The sequence below is a fragment of the Microtus pennsylvanicus genome, chromosome 1, assembly GCF_037038515.1.
Source record: "Microtus pennsylvanicus isolate mMicPen1 chromosome 1, mMicPen1.hap1, whole genome shotgun sequence".
NCBI lineage: Eukaryota > Metazoa > Chordata > Mammalia > Rodentia > Cricetidae > Microtus > Microtus pennsylvanicus.
In genome coordinates this window covers 199,424,677-199,441,722 of record NC_134579.1, presented here as the reverse complement: position 1 = coordinate 199,441,722, position 17,046 = coordinate 199,424,677, and the positions used below count along the sequence as shown (strand labels likewise).

General features: G+C 40.4%; 1 protein-coding gene across 5 annotated transcripts in view; it reads right to left on the bottom strand.

Moving 5' to 3' along the window:
* Window positions 1-17,046, bottom strand: part of Utrn (utrophin) — a 506,130-nt gene that overhangs the window by 267,003 nt on the left and 222,081 nt on the right. For all 5 annotated transcript variants that reach the window (XM_075948903.1, XM_075948906.1, XM_075948904.1 and 2 more), the window contains 3 exons: window positions 13,844-13,979; window positions 6,481-6,630; window positions 2,535-2,610 (listed from right to left, as the gene is read on the bottom strand). In XM_075948903.1, coding sequence (XP_075805018.1) covers window positions 2,535-2,610; window positions 6,481-6,630; window positions 13,844-13,979 — 362 coding nt within the window. The remainder of the gene's footprint in view (window positions 1-2,534; window positions 2,611-6,480; window positions 6,631-13,843; window positions 13,980-17,046) is intronic.

Genomic DNA, 17,046 nt, shown 5'->3' with positions numbered 1-17,046 from the left:
GAAAGCTACTAAGAGTATTAATATACTATTAAAGATCTAAAATTCTGAGACAAGCACTAAAAAGAGGTATTTTAAAAATCTCTGGGAACTGGAGAGATGGTTCACTGGTTAAGAGCACTGATTGCTCTTCCAGAGAACCCAGGTCCAATTCCCAGCACCCACAAGGCAGTTCACAACTGTCTGTAACTCCAGTTCCAGGAGATCTGGCATCCTTACACAGACATACATGCAGAAAAAGCACCAATGTACATAAAACTTAAATTAAAAAAAAATCTCTCAAAAACCAAGAGAGAAGGCATTTGCTCTGCACACAAAATTAATTAGTAAACAAAACGTTTTCACGCTTTGAAGTCCTGTACAAGGCCAGAGTAACAAGAAAAGCAGTTCAACATGAAAACTGAGAAAGTACAAATTAAACCAAAATACTTTGCAGTCACACACCAACAAAGTAGGCATGTCACAGGCTAGGACAGTTGAAAAGATCTGGCCTTTTTATGCCTTTACAAGCTATCTGACTGCTGGTAATACCACCATCACCAGAACCACCACTACCACCACCACTGCTGCCGCTGCCGCCACATTCATTTGCTGTAATTGCTCTGCCAGGCACACAATGGCCCATCACCGTGGTTAGGGTTTACATCGTCACTACAGACCAAACCCAGAAACATAAATGAGAACCTAGCTGTCATCTGCAGAACCAGATGCTTAGGAGATTATAAAAGGTAAGCAATGTCGATTTCTTAATTTTCATCTTGCTTCCAAACACAGTTGATGTCGATATTATAAAACTATGTTTTGTTGAAGTATAACAGATTTATTATTGTTATTTTTAAGCATATTGATAACAATTTTGAAATGCCATTCCATTTACATGAGATATTCAAGGTGGACCAATCCATGGCAATGGCATGCACACTAATGGATACCAGAGGCTGAGAGTTGGTGGGGAGGGGTTGAGAAGCTGCTCAGGGGCCAAGAACTCTAACTTCAGAATAAAGAAAATATTTTGGAGCTGTATAGAGGAGGAGCTTGCACAGCACTGTCAATGAACTGGAAGTTCTTGAATTATTTATTTTAAAAACAGTTCATTTTACTTGTAGTATGATTTTAGAAAAAAAAAAAACACTAAGCTAAAACATTGAGTAGGCGCTGGAGAGATGGCTCAGCAGTTAAGAGCACATATTGCTCTTGCAGAAGAGCCAAGCTCAGTTTCAGCATCTACCAGGGAAAGGTCACAATGGCCAGTAGTTCCAGCTCCAGAGAATCCAGCCCCTTCTGGCCTCTTCAGGCAACTTTACCCACACACACACATAACACAGAAACACACACAGACACATCATTTGAAAGCTATAGAATTTTTAAAAAGCAAAAAGTATTGTGTAGAAGGAAAGTCACACTGAGATTGGCTTCAGATCACATATCTCTTCCGAGGATGACTGTCCTAAGGAAAACAAGCCTGCTGTAAAGAGGTTTTACTGCCGGTCTTTTATATAGCTAAGCATATATACAGCTTCCTTGCTCGTCTGTCATAATGATGCTTTTTTTAAAAAGATAAAGCTTTACAGCTGCATACCGTGCAGCAAATTTTTTCTTTGTGTTCCTGGAATTAAAGCTGCATATTTTTTTTGAATCAGCAAAATGTCAGTTCAAGGGTTTTAGATATGAATCAAGAAAATCAATTGGGCCACGGGGATTTCTAATGCAAGGTACTGGGGACAGTCAGCAATACAGAATCCACCCTGAGTCGTACACAAGTCTCGACAACAAAGAAGGGAGTACATATGTTTTGGATTCTCAGAAGACAAAAGAGAAAAGGAGAAAGAGGAGGTGGAAGAGGAAGAGATGGAAAGTTGACCACAGGTAGGAGGCAGCAGGTGGGCCATGGAGTTGGTGGGAGAGCGGGGGAGAGATGTGCGAAGCAAGGAACAAAGGTAAGAAAATCTCCGGGAGCAACTGGCAAAGAGAACTGGGTGGCCAGGGTTAATCACATCTGAAATCTGTCCCGAGACTCACAGACAGCAAGGAGAGCAAGGCGGTTCGGAGAGTCTACAAGGCAGCAGAGACAGTGGCTACATGATCTACTTGGGACAGAGATAGAAGGAAAGAAACAGAAATTATGAGAAAACACACAATGTTCTCCATATCTAAGGGAATAATGTTTGTTAGTGCATGATTTCCTGGGAGTTGGAGCTTTCAAAAGCCCATCCCATGATCAGGGACAAATTAAGCACACTACACGTATGTCATTGTGGCAGGTTATATCTGATGACTGCTGCATCTCGCCATTAAATTAACTTAATATTTTCCACCTAGCCTCTCTCTTTCATTGAGCTAGACGCATGATCATCCTGGTATTTCTTGTTTTAGGGAATGAAAAATCTCTTCAACACTGAGCATCCCAAACAGTATGAATTCAGGATTATGAACAGCAATTGCGTAACTCCCCCCCCCCCAGCATTATTCTAACAGTAATCTCATCCTGTAAATCCATGCTGATAAAAATAATCCCTAAAGAATAAATTATATCTTACCAGTAATCTTTGTCTGTGAGGCAGAGCAGGGATCGTGGGGGCGTGTCTTCAGTATGCTAGGCACTTCTCTGCATATCTGTAGCATCAAGTCAAGCACAGAGAGAAAATAAAGATGGTTGTATGTTGGAAAGACAGCAGCTCTTCTAAATGATAGCTCAGTCAGCTTTCTCTTGGCTAACACCTAAGCTTGCATCTCCACCTTCGTTGTACACTGTAATCTTAATGGAGCCCTTACCTTCCCGGACTTTAAGTTCAAGAATGCCAACCAATGCTCAACTGTGACCCATTCGCACCACTGAAGCTGTCTACTTTCCTTGCAACTAAATTCCTGTGGACATCTGTGATGTAGGATGCCACTCTGTACGCTGGAAATACTTTTTATTACCATTGATTAATAAAGAAGACATTTTGCTTTATCACAGGGTAGCATATACCTAGGGTGGGGAATTCAAACAGAGAGACAGGGAGAAAGAAGGCAGGGTCCAAGAGACATCAAAGAAGCAAGATGTAAGGTAACAACATGACCACCATTGTGGCAATACATAGATTAATAGAAATGGGCTAATTTAAGAGGTAAAAGCTAGTTAGTAATAAGACTGGGCCATTGGCCAAACAGTTTGGAATTAATATGAAGCCGCGGAGTGGTTATTCGGGAACTGGCAGATGGGAGAGTAAGCTCTAGCTACACATCTATAAGTCTGACTTTCTCCCTATGTCTCTAAGTTTCCTTCATAAATTCAGTTTTCTGTTCACCCATCAAATGACATCTCACTCTTCATTTCCTACAGAATTTTCAGAGGCTAAGGACCCTTCTCCCAATAATATATCACTTCCATTAAGTTCTCTGTCAAGTAAATGAGCAAACACATCCAAATCTCAGTTCATAGTCTCTATCTTGCCTGAAATGGCCTTCGTAAGCAGTTCTCGAGACCCTTCCTGATCTTTCTGTATCAATTCTTAGGATGGCTCCATCCTTCCCTGCAGGATAGCAAGGGAATCTTTCAAAAACAACAATAGATATCCCTTTCCCTCAAAGTGGAGAATTCTCAAGACAGAGCTCAAATTCCATTGAGTACCAGACATGGTCAATGTACAGGATCTGGTCTCTACAGTTATCACTCAGGTGTCTACTGTGTATCCTTCGAGGACACATATGCTCTTCATAGTGCCTATTCTAGACCCTCCCACTTTCTGTGTTTCTCCCCCTACAAAGTCCATTCCTTCACCCCTCCCCTGAGCAGTGCTTACCCATCTTTTATAAGTTAGCCTAGAGAAGATCTGATCTCCACACAAGCTTCCTTGGCTACCCTGAAGTGTGCTAAGTGTCCTTATAAATTTCTAGCTTCAAAGCTTTTATTTTTGGTTTCTTTGTCTTATCCATGACAAACCCACTAGGTGATAAGCAATATCATTTTTCCTATGCTCCTCATTCTTAAAATGGCTCCTTACATGAACTAGGGATGTAGCAAAGACCCCCTAGGTATATAACAGAATCAAATAAATGAAATATTTCAGAATAGGGTTTCCTAACATGTTTTAGATTCCCCACACAGTAAGCATTGCTTTGTCTTGCATACCATAATTCTACAAAGTGGGCAATATTAAAATCTATATTAATTCAATTCCTGCAGTAATGGAAGCTTCAGTGTTGTCTAGCACCGTGTTCTCAAACTGACTGCCATATCCTTTTCTCTCCAATACCAACCAACATACTCTGCATTCAATAAAAATGAATGCCCTGGTTGAATACGTACAGATGGATTCAGCAAGTGACACAGGAGCCAATCTGTCTGGCGATGAGGGCAAGAAAGAGAGCATCTGATAAAGTCAGAGCTAACAGCAAGGCAGCCTATGAGTAGCCTTATAAATCACAGTAAGACATCAGCTTTACTCCCAGGAAGACGGAAAATCGTTAGCGGACATCGTTCTGGGGAGTTACTGGGTCGGTCTCACATATCTTAACAAAGCTTGGGCTACTTTGCTGAAATGATGCTGAGGAAGGGTAGCAGAAAAGACCCGGAGGAGAGCTTTTCCAGAGATGATGATTGCTTAGAACAAGTCAGTATCAATACAAAAAAAATGCTATTTTTTCCCAATATAAGGAAAGCTGAAACAATTGTGCAGAGACATTCCTGGCCAATCAACACCTAGAGATCAAAATTTTCTCCTCATTAGCCTTATCACATGTAGCCATCTACCTATCCTTCAAACCATTCCATCCATCCATCCATCAAGTACATGGAAGAAGCAGATGACAGTGGCTTCAGAGAGAGAGAGAGAGAGCAAGAAAGGGAAGAGTTGTCTCTTTACTGAGTTTACTGAGATATAATTTACATATATAATTTATGTGCTGTAATAATGATTCAGCATTTCCGATTTCAGCAAAAATTATGACATATCATTAACTGAGGGATGAGTTATGTCCTAAGGTCCATGAGTAAAGTAGAAATCAGGAGTTCAATTTAAGTTTTGCAACACCTATTAGATAACCTAAGCAGAGACATAGAACAGGCCACTGAAGATACAAGTGTAGAGTACACAGAAAGGTCCAGGCCAGAGATGCAGATAACAAAGGGACCTCCTGGGCAATAACTCCTAATCACAGAGACTGGGCCTATAAGGCATAGATAGATAGATAGATAGATAGATAGATAGATAGATAGATAGATAGATAGATAGATAGATTGATTATTAGATATAGGATAATTCTACTTCCTTCTTCTAAGTTCCTCCTCTTCTTTCTTCTGATTCTCTTCTTTTTGAGATAGGATCGTACTATGCAACCAAGGCTGGCTTTGACTATACCCTTTTCTTGCCTTAGCCACCCAAATGTCAGAACTAAAGATGTAGGCCAACACATTTGCCATGACTTCCAGTTTGATAGGATTGAAAAGAGAGTAAAGTGACTGAGAGCCAAGGGCAGGACGGATCCACTCAATGGCTCACATAGGCCACATTCATGGACACAGTGGGTACCTAGTCAAAATAAAAAGAACCCTAGGATTTCATAATTTCCACTGCAAAACAAAGTAATCACAAAAGGTAACAACTCCCATTTGAGTGTAATTTTTGTCAGATGTCACTAAATTCCAATGGGTCCTAATAATAAATACATAGTGAAGGAATAAAATCACCAAAAATAAACAGACGTGGGAAAGTCATGTTCGACATCAAGAAGCTATTTTTGGGTCTTTGTTTTCAGAGTGCAATTACTGGCATTTTATTGCCAAGTTCCAAAAGACATTCATAACTTGATGTGCCACATAATATACAGATCCCCTAGGATATTATTGTACACAAAGAATCCTGTGTACAATAGAAAGCATTCTTTAAGAATACATGTGATGATGAGTGCAGAAATATGGAATTATATAAAGAGTTGAATAAACCCAAGGATACGGGGCCTGTATCTGCACACTGAGAGCAGCAGCAAGAGAATGATTTTTTACTCATAAAACCAATAAATATGGGCCAGCAGCACAGCTGAGCTGGGAAAGGTGCTTGCCACCAAGGCTGACAACCTGAGTTTAACAATTTGAGTTTGATCCCTGGAACCTACAGTGGAAGAGAAGAATTGACTCCCAAAAGTTGTCCCCTCAACTTTTACTGATATTGATTTTATTGAATATTGGGTAGCTGGGTGGTGGTGGCACACGCCTTTAATCCCAGCACTTAGGTGGCAGAGGCAGGCGGATCTCTTTGAGTCTGAGGCCAGCCTGGTCTACAGGAGCTAGTTCTAAGGCTCTAAAGCTACAAAGAAACCCTGTCTCAAAAAAAAAAAAACCATAAAAAAAGTTATTCCCATTCTCATTCCTTCTCTCTCTCTCCCTCCCTCACTCTGATGCATGCACACACACACAGACGCACAGACACGCACACACACAAGCAAGCATCATTCTAAAAGTCAATAGACAGGAGGAATGTTACAGAATTCCCACATGCACACCTTGTTCCACGTCACGTTCACGTTCCTCAAGCCTTCTGAAAGATCGTCTCTTTCGCGCAAACTCAGATTTTTATCTGAGAGCACTTCCAGTTCTGTTCTGTTCAGCCATTTGAGGTTTTCAGCTTGAACGTCCATCTCTTGGGCCACGTCCTGAAAGCATCGTCAGAAGACAGCAGGTTAGAAGGTCCTAAGGGAAGGTTACAGAAGTATACTAAGAACGTTCCTGGGAAACTGTTCCTATAAATTTCAGGTTCAGGATTCTTCTATCAAAAGCAAGCTTCCTGAAAGTGTTAACACACTCTCACCACCAGGACACAAACAGAGAATCATGCCGGTTTGTGTATATGTGTGTACAAACACATGCTTTTATTATTATTTCTAATTAGATGTATTGCTGGAAGGCAGGTATGAACATGGAATGCAGAGACTAAAAGAAGGTATCAGATTCTTTGAAGCTAGCGCTGCAGGCAATTGCAAGCAACCTGCCTGACTTGGGTGCTGGGAATCGAACTCAGGTCCTCTGCAAGAGCAGTTAGTGCTCTGACCTGCTGGGCCATCCCGCCAGGCCCATCGCATGCCTTCTTGTTTTCATTCATTTGCTGTCCATGCTCACCAGAATAATAATATATTACATTGTTAAGGTTCATTTCGGATCGCCACCTTTCCATCTTCATGTTGTTCTATCCTTTGTAAATCTTTCAAATATTTTACAAACAGGACATTTAAAGAAAATTATTGACTCTCTAGGTAAAGTAGAAATATTGGGTATTCTCATACATCGAGGGAAAAAATTAATAAATGTTTGCCCCATATTTCCCATCATTTCTAACTTTCTTTTGCAACTTGGACCATACTTCTCTATGAGCCAAACTTCGCAAAATAGGTAAATACCTTTTAAATATAGATTTATATGCGTGTGTACATATTTTCTCATTCAAACACGATCTTTTGATGTTGATATTGTAAGTGTGTCTGTGTGCGCATGCGCAACTGCACACGCGAGTATGTTAGTATTAAGTGTATTCGTGTGCACACGCATGCGTGCATATGCATACACGTGGAGGCCAGAGGGTGAGTTTTGCAAGTCAGTTCTCTTCTCCCACCTTACTTAAGTGGGGTTTCTCTTGTACTGAGTCCTCCAGGCTAGCTGGCCCTTATGCTTCTGGATAATTCTCTGGTCTCTACCTAGCATCTGGCTGTAGGAATGCCATACTACAGAGGCAGACTATCACATCCAGATTTATTACAAGGGTAAAGGATTGAATGAAGTCATCAGACTATCGAGGTGAATGTCTTATCTGATGAATCATCTTGCCGGTTCCATAATTTCCTCCGGAACATAGATTCTGCTCACTGTTCTACTGTTAATGTCTCGATTCTGCACACAAACTACAAATGCTTGTGGACATGAGTACGCACAGAGTTGGTATTGTGATATCTATCCATCGTCACATATTTTTATGCAGTGTGTGTGTGTGCATGCATGTGCACATGTGCAGAGTTGGTATTGTGGTATCTAATCATCGTCACATATTTTTATGCAGTGTGTGTGTGTGCATGCGTGTGCACATGTGCAGAGTTGGTATTGTGGTATCTATCCATCGTCACATATTTTTATACAGCGTGTGTGCATGCGTGTGCGCATGTGCAGAGTTGGTATTGTGGTATCTAATCATCGTCACATATTTTTTTTTTATTGTTTATAAGTGTTTGTTTACATTTATTTTTTTTTTATTTTTTTTTCTTTTTTTTTTAATTTATTTATTTATTAAAGATTTCTGTCTCTTCCCCGCCACCGCCTCCCATTTCCCTCCCCCTCCCCCAATTAAGTCTCCCCCCAGCCCGAAAAGCAATCAGGGTTCCCTGGCCTGTGGGAAGTCCAAGGAACCCCCACCTCCATCCAGGTCTAGTAAGTTGAGCATCCAAACTGCCTAGGCTCCCACAAAGCCAGTGCGTGCAGTAGGATCAGAAACCCATTGCGATTGTTCTTGAGTTCTTGGTAGTCCTCATTGTCCGCTATGTTCAGAGAGTCCCAGGCTTTTCCAGACCCAGGCCAGCTGGCCTTGGTGAGTTCCCAATAGAACATCCCCATTGTCTCAATGTGTGGGTGCACCCCTCGCGGTCCTGAGTTCCATGCTCATGCTCTCTCTCTTTCTGCTCCTGATTTGGACCTTGAGATTTCAGTCCTGTGCTCCAATTTGGGTCTCTGTCTCTGTCTCCTTTCATCGCTTGCTGAAGGTTAATATTCAGGAGGATGCCTATATGTTTTTCTTTGGGTTCTCCTTATTTAGCTTCTCTAGGATCACTAATTATAAGCTCAATGTCCTTGGTTTATGGCTAGAAACCAAATATGAGTGAGTACATCCCATGTTCCTCTTTTTGGGTCTGGCTTACCTCACTCAGGATAGTGTTTTCTATTTCCATCCATTTGTATGCAAAATTCATGAAGTCCTTGTTTTTTATTGCTGAGTAGTACTCTAATATGTATAAATTCCATACTTTCTTCATCCATTCTTCCATTGAAGGGCATCTAGGTTGTTTCCAGGTTCTGGCTATCACAAACAATGCTGCTATGAACATTGTAGAGCATATACTTTTGTTGTATGATAAGGCCTCTCTTGGGTATATTCCCAAGAGTGGTATTGCTGGGTCCAGGGGTAAGTTGATCCCGAATTTCCTGAGAAACCGCCATACTGCCTTCCAAAGTGGTTGCACAAGTTTGCATTCCCACCAGCAATGGATGAGTGTACCCCTTTCTCCACAACCTCTCCAACAAAGGCTATCATTGGTATTTTTGATTTTAGCCATTCTGACAGGTGTAAGATGGTATCTTAAAGTTGTCTTGATTTGCATTTCCCTGATCGCTAAGGAAGTTGAGCATGACCTTAAGTGTCTTTTGGCCATTTGAAGTTCTTCTGTTGAGAATTCTCTGTTCAGCTCAATGCCCCATTTTATAATTGGGTTGATTAGCCTTTTACGGTCTAGTTTCTTGAGTTCTTTATATATTTTGGAGATCAGACCTTTGTCAGTTGCGGGGTTGGTGAAGATCTTCTCCCAGTTGGTGGGTTGCCTTTGTGTCTTAGTGACAGTGTCCTTTGCTTTACAGAAGCTTCTCAATCTCAGGAGGTCCCATTTATTCAATGAGGTCCTTAATGTCTGTGCTGCTGGGGTTATACGTAAGAAGTGGTCTCCTGTGCCCATGTGTTGTAGAGTACTTCCCACTTTCTCTTCTATCAGGTTCACTGTGTTCAAACTGATATTGAGGTCTTTAATCCATTTGGACTTGAGTTTTGTGCATGGTGATAGATATGGATCTATTTTCATTCTTCTACAGGTTGACATCCAGTTTTGCCAGCACAATTTGTTGAAGATGCTCTCTTTTTTCCATTGTATACTTTTAGCTCCTTTATCGAAAATCAGGTGTTCATAGGTTTGTGGGTTAATGTCAGGGTCTTCTATTCGATTCCATTGGTCGACTTCTCTGTTTTTATGCCAATACCAAGCTGTTTTCAATACTGTAGCTCTGTAGTAGAGTTTGAAGTCAGGGATGGTAATGCCTCCAGACGATCCTTTGTTGTATAAGATTGTTTTGGCTATCCTGGGTTTTTTGTTTTTCCATATAAAGTTGATTATTGTCTTCTCCAGATCTGTGAAGAATTTTGATGGGATTTTGATGGGGATTGCATTGAATCTATAGATTGCTTTTGGTAGAATTGCCATTTTTACTATGTTGATCCTCCCAATCCAGGAGCAAGGAAGATCTTTCCATTTTCTGGTGTCCTCTTCAATTTCTTTCTTCAAAGACTTAAAGTTCTTGTCAAATAGATCTTTCACATCCTTGGTCAGAGTTACCCCAAGATATTTTATGCTATTTGTGACTATCGTGAAAGGTGATGCTTCTCTAATTTCCCTCTCTGTTTCCTTATCCTTAGTGTATAGGAAGGCCACTGATTTTTTGGAGTTGATCTTGTATCCTGCCACATTACTAAAGGTGTTTATCAGCTGTAGGAGTTCTTTGGTAGAGTTTTTGGGGTCGCTTATGTATACTATCATATCATCTGCAAATAACGAGAGCTTAACTTCTTCTTTTCCGATACGAATCCCCTTGATCCCTTTATGTTGTCTTATTGCTATTGCTAGAACTTCAAGCACTATATTGAAGAGGTATGGAGAGAGTGGACAGCCTTGTCGTGTTCCTGATTTTAGTGGGATGGCATTGAGTTTTTCTCCATTTAATTTAATGTTAGCTGACGGCTTGCTGTAAATAGCTTTTATTATATTTAGGTATGATCCTTGTATCCCTAATCTCTCCAAGACTTTTATCATAAAGGGGTGTTGAATTTTGTCAAATGCTTTTTCAGCATCTAATGAAATGATCATATGGTTTTTTTCTTTCAGTTTATTTATATGGTGGATTACATTGATAGATTTGCGTATGTTGAACCAGCCCTGCATCTCTGGGATGAAGCCTACTTTGTGTGTGCATGCGTGTGCACATGTGCAGAGTTGGTATTGTGATATCTATCCATCGTCACATATTTTTATGCAGTGTGTGTGCATGTGTGTGCACATGTGCAGAGTTGGTATTGTGATATCTATCCATCGTCACATATTTTATACAGTGCGTGTGCATGCGTGTGCACATGTGCAGAGTTGGTATTGTGATATCTATCCATCGTCACATATTTTTATACAGTGTGTGTGCATGCGTGTGCACATGTGCAGAGTTGGTATTGTGACATCTATCCATCGTCACATATTTTTATACAGTGTGTGTGCATGCGTGTGCACATGTGCAGAGTTGGTATTGTGATATCTATCCATCGTCACATATTTTTATGCAGTGTGTGTGCATGTGTGTGCACATGTGCAGAGTTGGTATTGTGATATCTATCCATCGTCACATATTTTTATACAGCGTGTGTGCATGCGTGTGCACATGTGCAGAGTTGGTATTGTGACATCTATCCATCGTCACATATTTTTATACAGCGTGTGTGCATGCGTGTGCACATGTGCAGAGTTGGTATTGTGATATCTATCCATCGTCACATATTTTATACAGTGTGTGCATGCGTGTGCACATGTGCAGAGTTGGTATTGTGGTATCTATCCATCGTCACATATTTTATACAGTGCGTGTGCATGCGTGTGCACATGTGCAGAGTTGGTATTGTGATATCTATCCATCGTCACATATTTTTATACAGCGTGTGTGCATGCGTGTGCACATGTGCAGAGTTGGTATTGTGGTATCTATCCATCGTCACATATTTTTATACAGTGCGTGTGAATGCGTGTGCACATGTGCAGAGTTGGTATTGTGATATCTATCCATCGTCACATATTTTTATACAGCGTGTGTGCATGCGTGTGCACATGTGCAGAGTTGGTATTGTGGTATCTATCCATCGTCACATATTTTATACAGTGCGTGTGCATGCGTGTGCACATGTGCAGAGTTGGTATTGTGATATCTATCCATCGTCACATATTTTTATACAGCGTGTGTGCATGCGTGTGCACATGTGCAGAGTTGGTATTGTGGTATCTATCCATCGTCACATATTTTTATACAGTGCGTGTGAATGCGTGTGCACATGTGCAGAGTTGGTATTGTGATATCTATCCATCGTCACATATTTTTATACAGCGTGTGTGCATGCGTGTGCACATGTGCAGAGTTGGTATTGTGGTATCTATCCATCGTCACATATTTTTATACAGTGTGTGTGCATGCGGGTGCACATGTGCAGAGTTGGTATTGTGGTATCTATCCATCGTCACATATTTTTATACAGCGTGTGTGCATGCGTGTGCACATGTGCAGAGTTGGTATTGTGGTATCTATCCATCGTCACATATTTTTATACAGTGTGTGTGCATGCGTGTGCACATGTGCAGAGTTGGTATTGTGATATCTATCCATCGTCACATATTTTTATACAGCGTGTGTGCATGCGTGTGCACATGTGCAGAGTTGGTATTGTGATATCTATCCATCGTCACATATTTTTATACAGTGTGTGTGCATGCGTGTGCACATGTGCAGAGTTGGTATTGTGATATCTATCCATCGTCACATATTGTTATACAGTGTGCATGCGTGTGCACATGTGCAGAGTTGGTATTGTGATATCTATCCATCGTCACATATTTTTATACAGTGTGTGTGCATGCGTGTGCACATGCACAGAGTTGGTATTGTGATATCTATCCATCGTCACATATTTTTATACAGTGTGTGTGCATGCGTGTGCACATGCACAGAGTTGGTATTGTGATATCTATCCATCGTCACATATTTTTATACAGTGTGCATGCGTGTGCACATGTGCAGAGTTGGTATTGTGGTATCTATCCATCGTCACATATTTTTATACAGCGTGTGTGCATGCGTGTGCACATGTGCAGAGTTGGTATTGTGGTATCTATCCATCGTCACATATTTTTATACAGTGTGCGTGCATGCGTGTGCACATGTGCAGAGTTGGTATTGTGATATCTATCCATCGTCACATATTTTTATACAGTGTGTGTGCATGCGTGTGCACATGTGCAGAGTTGGTATTGTGACATCTATCCATCGTCACATATTTTTATACAGCGTGTGTGCATGCGTGTGCACATGTGCAGAGTTGGTATTGTGATATCTATCCGTCCTCACATATTTTTATACAGTGTGTGTGCATGCGTGTGCACATGTGCAGAGTTGGTATTGTGGTATCTATCCATCGTCACATATTTTTATACAGCGTGTGTACATGCGTGTGCACATGTGCAGAGTTGGTATTGTGGTATCTATCCATCGTCACATATTTTTATACAGTGTGTGTGCATGCGTGTGCACATGTGCAGAGTCGGTATTGTGATATCTATCCATCGTCACATATTTTTATGCAGTGTGTGTGCATGCGTGTGCACATGTGCAGGTGTGCAACTGCTACAAATTTCCATTGCCTACGAAAACGAAAACGATCTGATTGCTGGCTGATTCCACTAAGCCTGCTTCAAGCTGTGATGAGTTAACTGCACAACACAGAATTTTCCTGTAAAAGTCACTGTGATAAACACCAAGTAGCCATTTCCTTCTAAACCTAAAAGTTAAAAACTATACTTTGTAGCTGTATTGTATTCTAAGTTACTGACTCTTTGAACCTAATAGTAAGGCCATGGTGACTTGTCTTCTGCTTGATCTCTGCATGAACAAAATGATGGCTGCTTGTTTAAAAAAAAAATCTTTCACCATACTTTCCATAAAGGACAAAGCTTCATTTCCCTTTCCGCTTCAGCCACAACTATCGTATTCCTAAGGGGGAAAAAGCATCAGAAGCCTCTGGAAATCCAGATACACGCTCCTTACTGTTAATTCCTGTGGATTCTCCTCTGGGTCCATGGAGAAGCTCTTCTGCACAGAGTTCTCCACCCTTGTCAGCCAGCAGAGAAGCTCATCCAGCCTTCTCCTGTATCCAGCCACTTGCTTACTTTCTCCTTTTAGCCTATGAGAAAACGACATGAAAAATGCTGACAGAAATCACTAAGCAGAACAATATGCATTTGTTTTGGAAATCCAGACCCCATAAAACAAACAGAAAAAGTAATTACATTAAATGTTTTAAATTAATATTAATTGCCATGTATACTGACTACCATACTAAAGACTATATATAAGACTAAAGCATCTTTTTTCCTTAATTAAATTCAGACACACTGGAAAAAGAAAATCTTATCTTGTCATCTGAAAAAATTAAATGGCAAGCTAATAAGAATTTTTTTAAGCCAGCTATGATTGTATAATAAAGTATTACTTAAGGAAAAATGAAAATGTCCCTGTATAAAATAATAAGGAAAAATTCATAATTTTCTCTGAGTTCTCCATGGAGACAGAAAAACATCCTTTTATATTTTATTCACCGACGGCAGCAAGTATTATTCCGTTCCACACATATGACAGCAAAAATATGAATGAGGAAAAGAACTGAGCACTGAAATCTTCTACAAGTGTAAGACAAATACACATATATATGCTTGGTGGGTTCACTAATAGAAATAGAAACTATGCGTTATGAAAAGGAGATCAAGGGAAACTCAGCCCCAGTCTTAAAGGTGCCAGGGAAGCAGTGAGCGGAATAGGGAAGCAGAACTCTGACTTCCTAATTAGTTCTTTTCAATGGTGTAAGAATAACATCCAGGAACACCAGCCATCTGTCAGAAGATGCAAGGACGATCAGAACCCAAGTGACAAATAAGACTGTCGATATAAAAAAGAAAAGAGTTTGAAGGCTGTTAGGAGCTTAGTGGCGTCATTATTTTTAAAGCTACTACAGTCAGACGCTGATTCAAAACTGCATGCAGCCCCTTAACAAATGACAGTGTGCCATCCCTAGCGGGAATTCATGTCTATGCTACCTTTTGTATTTTTAACCATAAAAACCATAAAATAATGATAGAGTAGATATAACAGAATTTTAGTTAATAAGTATCTAACAGTCATATTGGAAAAGTATAATATTTAGTACTATTGATATACTTTTAAAAGAATAAAAATTCCTTAAAAATTAACTTAGTTTTAAAAAGGAGGAATAGAGCTTCAAAAAAATTGAAGAACTTAATGATGATGGTTGAAGTTATAATAAAATGAGTTTTAAACTATTTCATCTAACAACTTTGGAGATACCCAAAATACTTTGTCCCAGAAATATTAAAAATTAAATTTCCAGTGTTTCATAACTAATTCATGAATTAGTTGAAATTAGTTAATTGAAAACATGACTATTTTCATGTTTTCAAACTAGAAGTATAAAAGAAACTAATATTGTCAAGCAATTTCAATAAGATGACAGATTTGAGTCACCTAACACTTTCATCTGAAAACTAGCTAAATAGAATGTACCCTTTATTGTCCCCATGGATAGAAACACATTATAAATTCCTGGACAAACACTGGACAGGAATTGATTAGGAATAGCACCATAAACTGTAAAACTGTGTGACTATTGACCTGCAGGCACTCAATACAAAACCAAACTGATCAGTGTGGTCATGCTCAATGACGGTGACCTCTTAGAGTTCCAAGGTGGCCACAAAACAAATAGATTACAGAAGTGAAGTTTACCATGAATTCATGAAAACAAATACTGCTTTAGTGAAAATATCAGAAGCTAAGAAAGGGATGTATTGTTTATTGCACTTCCAAAAACTAAGTAAAATTGTGTGTCAAAGTTATCTTGTTACTTTGGGGAGGAATGATTACCAGACACTACAGATAGCCATGTGAAAATCATGGGGGAATTTCTGCGGCTGCTGTTCCTATCCCATCAGCGGCAGGAATCAGCACAGCACCTAAGTTCAAAAGCGTTTCCTCTTCCTCTGCACATCTCTCCCGTGCCATGGCTGTGGTACTCACACCTCCCATGTCTCCTGGTTAGCACAGTGTAGCTCTGACATCCCCCAAAGGCCCGTAAGGCTATCGTGCAATGGTGGAAATTTAACAAAACCTGGTGAGCTGGTCGGAAGTCTTCAGTTCATGAAGGGTGTGCCCTTGAAGGAGAATCTGTCTTAGGAGCCTCATTTTCTTTATACCTCTTCTGTTTCCTGGCTATGAAGCAGTCATCTGCTCTAGCGGGCACCCTTGCCATGATGTCTCACCATGAGGCCAAAGCAATTGGGCTAAACACTCACAGACTAACACCTGCAAAACTGTGACCGCAAATCAAGCCTCTCTCCTCATACGATAACTCATCTCAGTTGAGCTCTACTGCAGCAGAAGGCTGACTACCACAAAGGCTCACCCTAGAAAGAATTTATGGGAAACTGTTACAAATGTCTCGAAATTCAGCTTCAGCATCCCTCTTCATCAATGCCAAATTCCACAGCCCATCGCTCCTGTCGCTGTGGCAGCAGCTTCATGCAGATGTTGGCTTTAATCACACTGTCTTTCCCCTTTAAACTTGATCTTCTCAGTCTGAGTTCTTTGTGATACTTAAATCCCCAGTGCTAAACATAAAGCTCAGAGAATGTTGATGAAATTGATTAAATTAATTGACCATTAGCAACAAATATACAGGAAGAACACACCAAGAGAATGAGTTCAAGAGAAACTATTCTAAGAAATGGATATTTTAAGTGTTCACCATGAAAATTTAAGACAAATATTTTTCAAATACTGTCTCATTGAGTCCTCGTAAAACTGCCTGACGTCATAGCTCTCCTTTGTAGAGGGGAGACAGTGATTGGAAGTGCTGTGGTGGCCGGCACGGCACAGGTAACTCTAAGGGTGCATGCAATAGTGATATAATCCAACTGTGCAGCCAACAGCTCTCTTACTGGACTTGAGCCCGCTCAGCAAAATGGTACTGGAAACCTGGCCAACTACCAAAAGCTGGTGAGTTACGGACCTGGACATTAACTTACAGTTGTCACTTAGCTAAGCCAGCATCATTCAGTATTTATACTTACTCCCCTAGGTAAGTGTAAATCTCATCCCTCATCAAAGAAACCTCTTTGCAACAGAAAGTGAGCATTCCAACATGTCATATGGGTACCAGAGATCTGAACTAGGCTCTA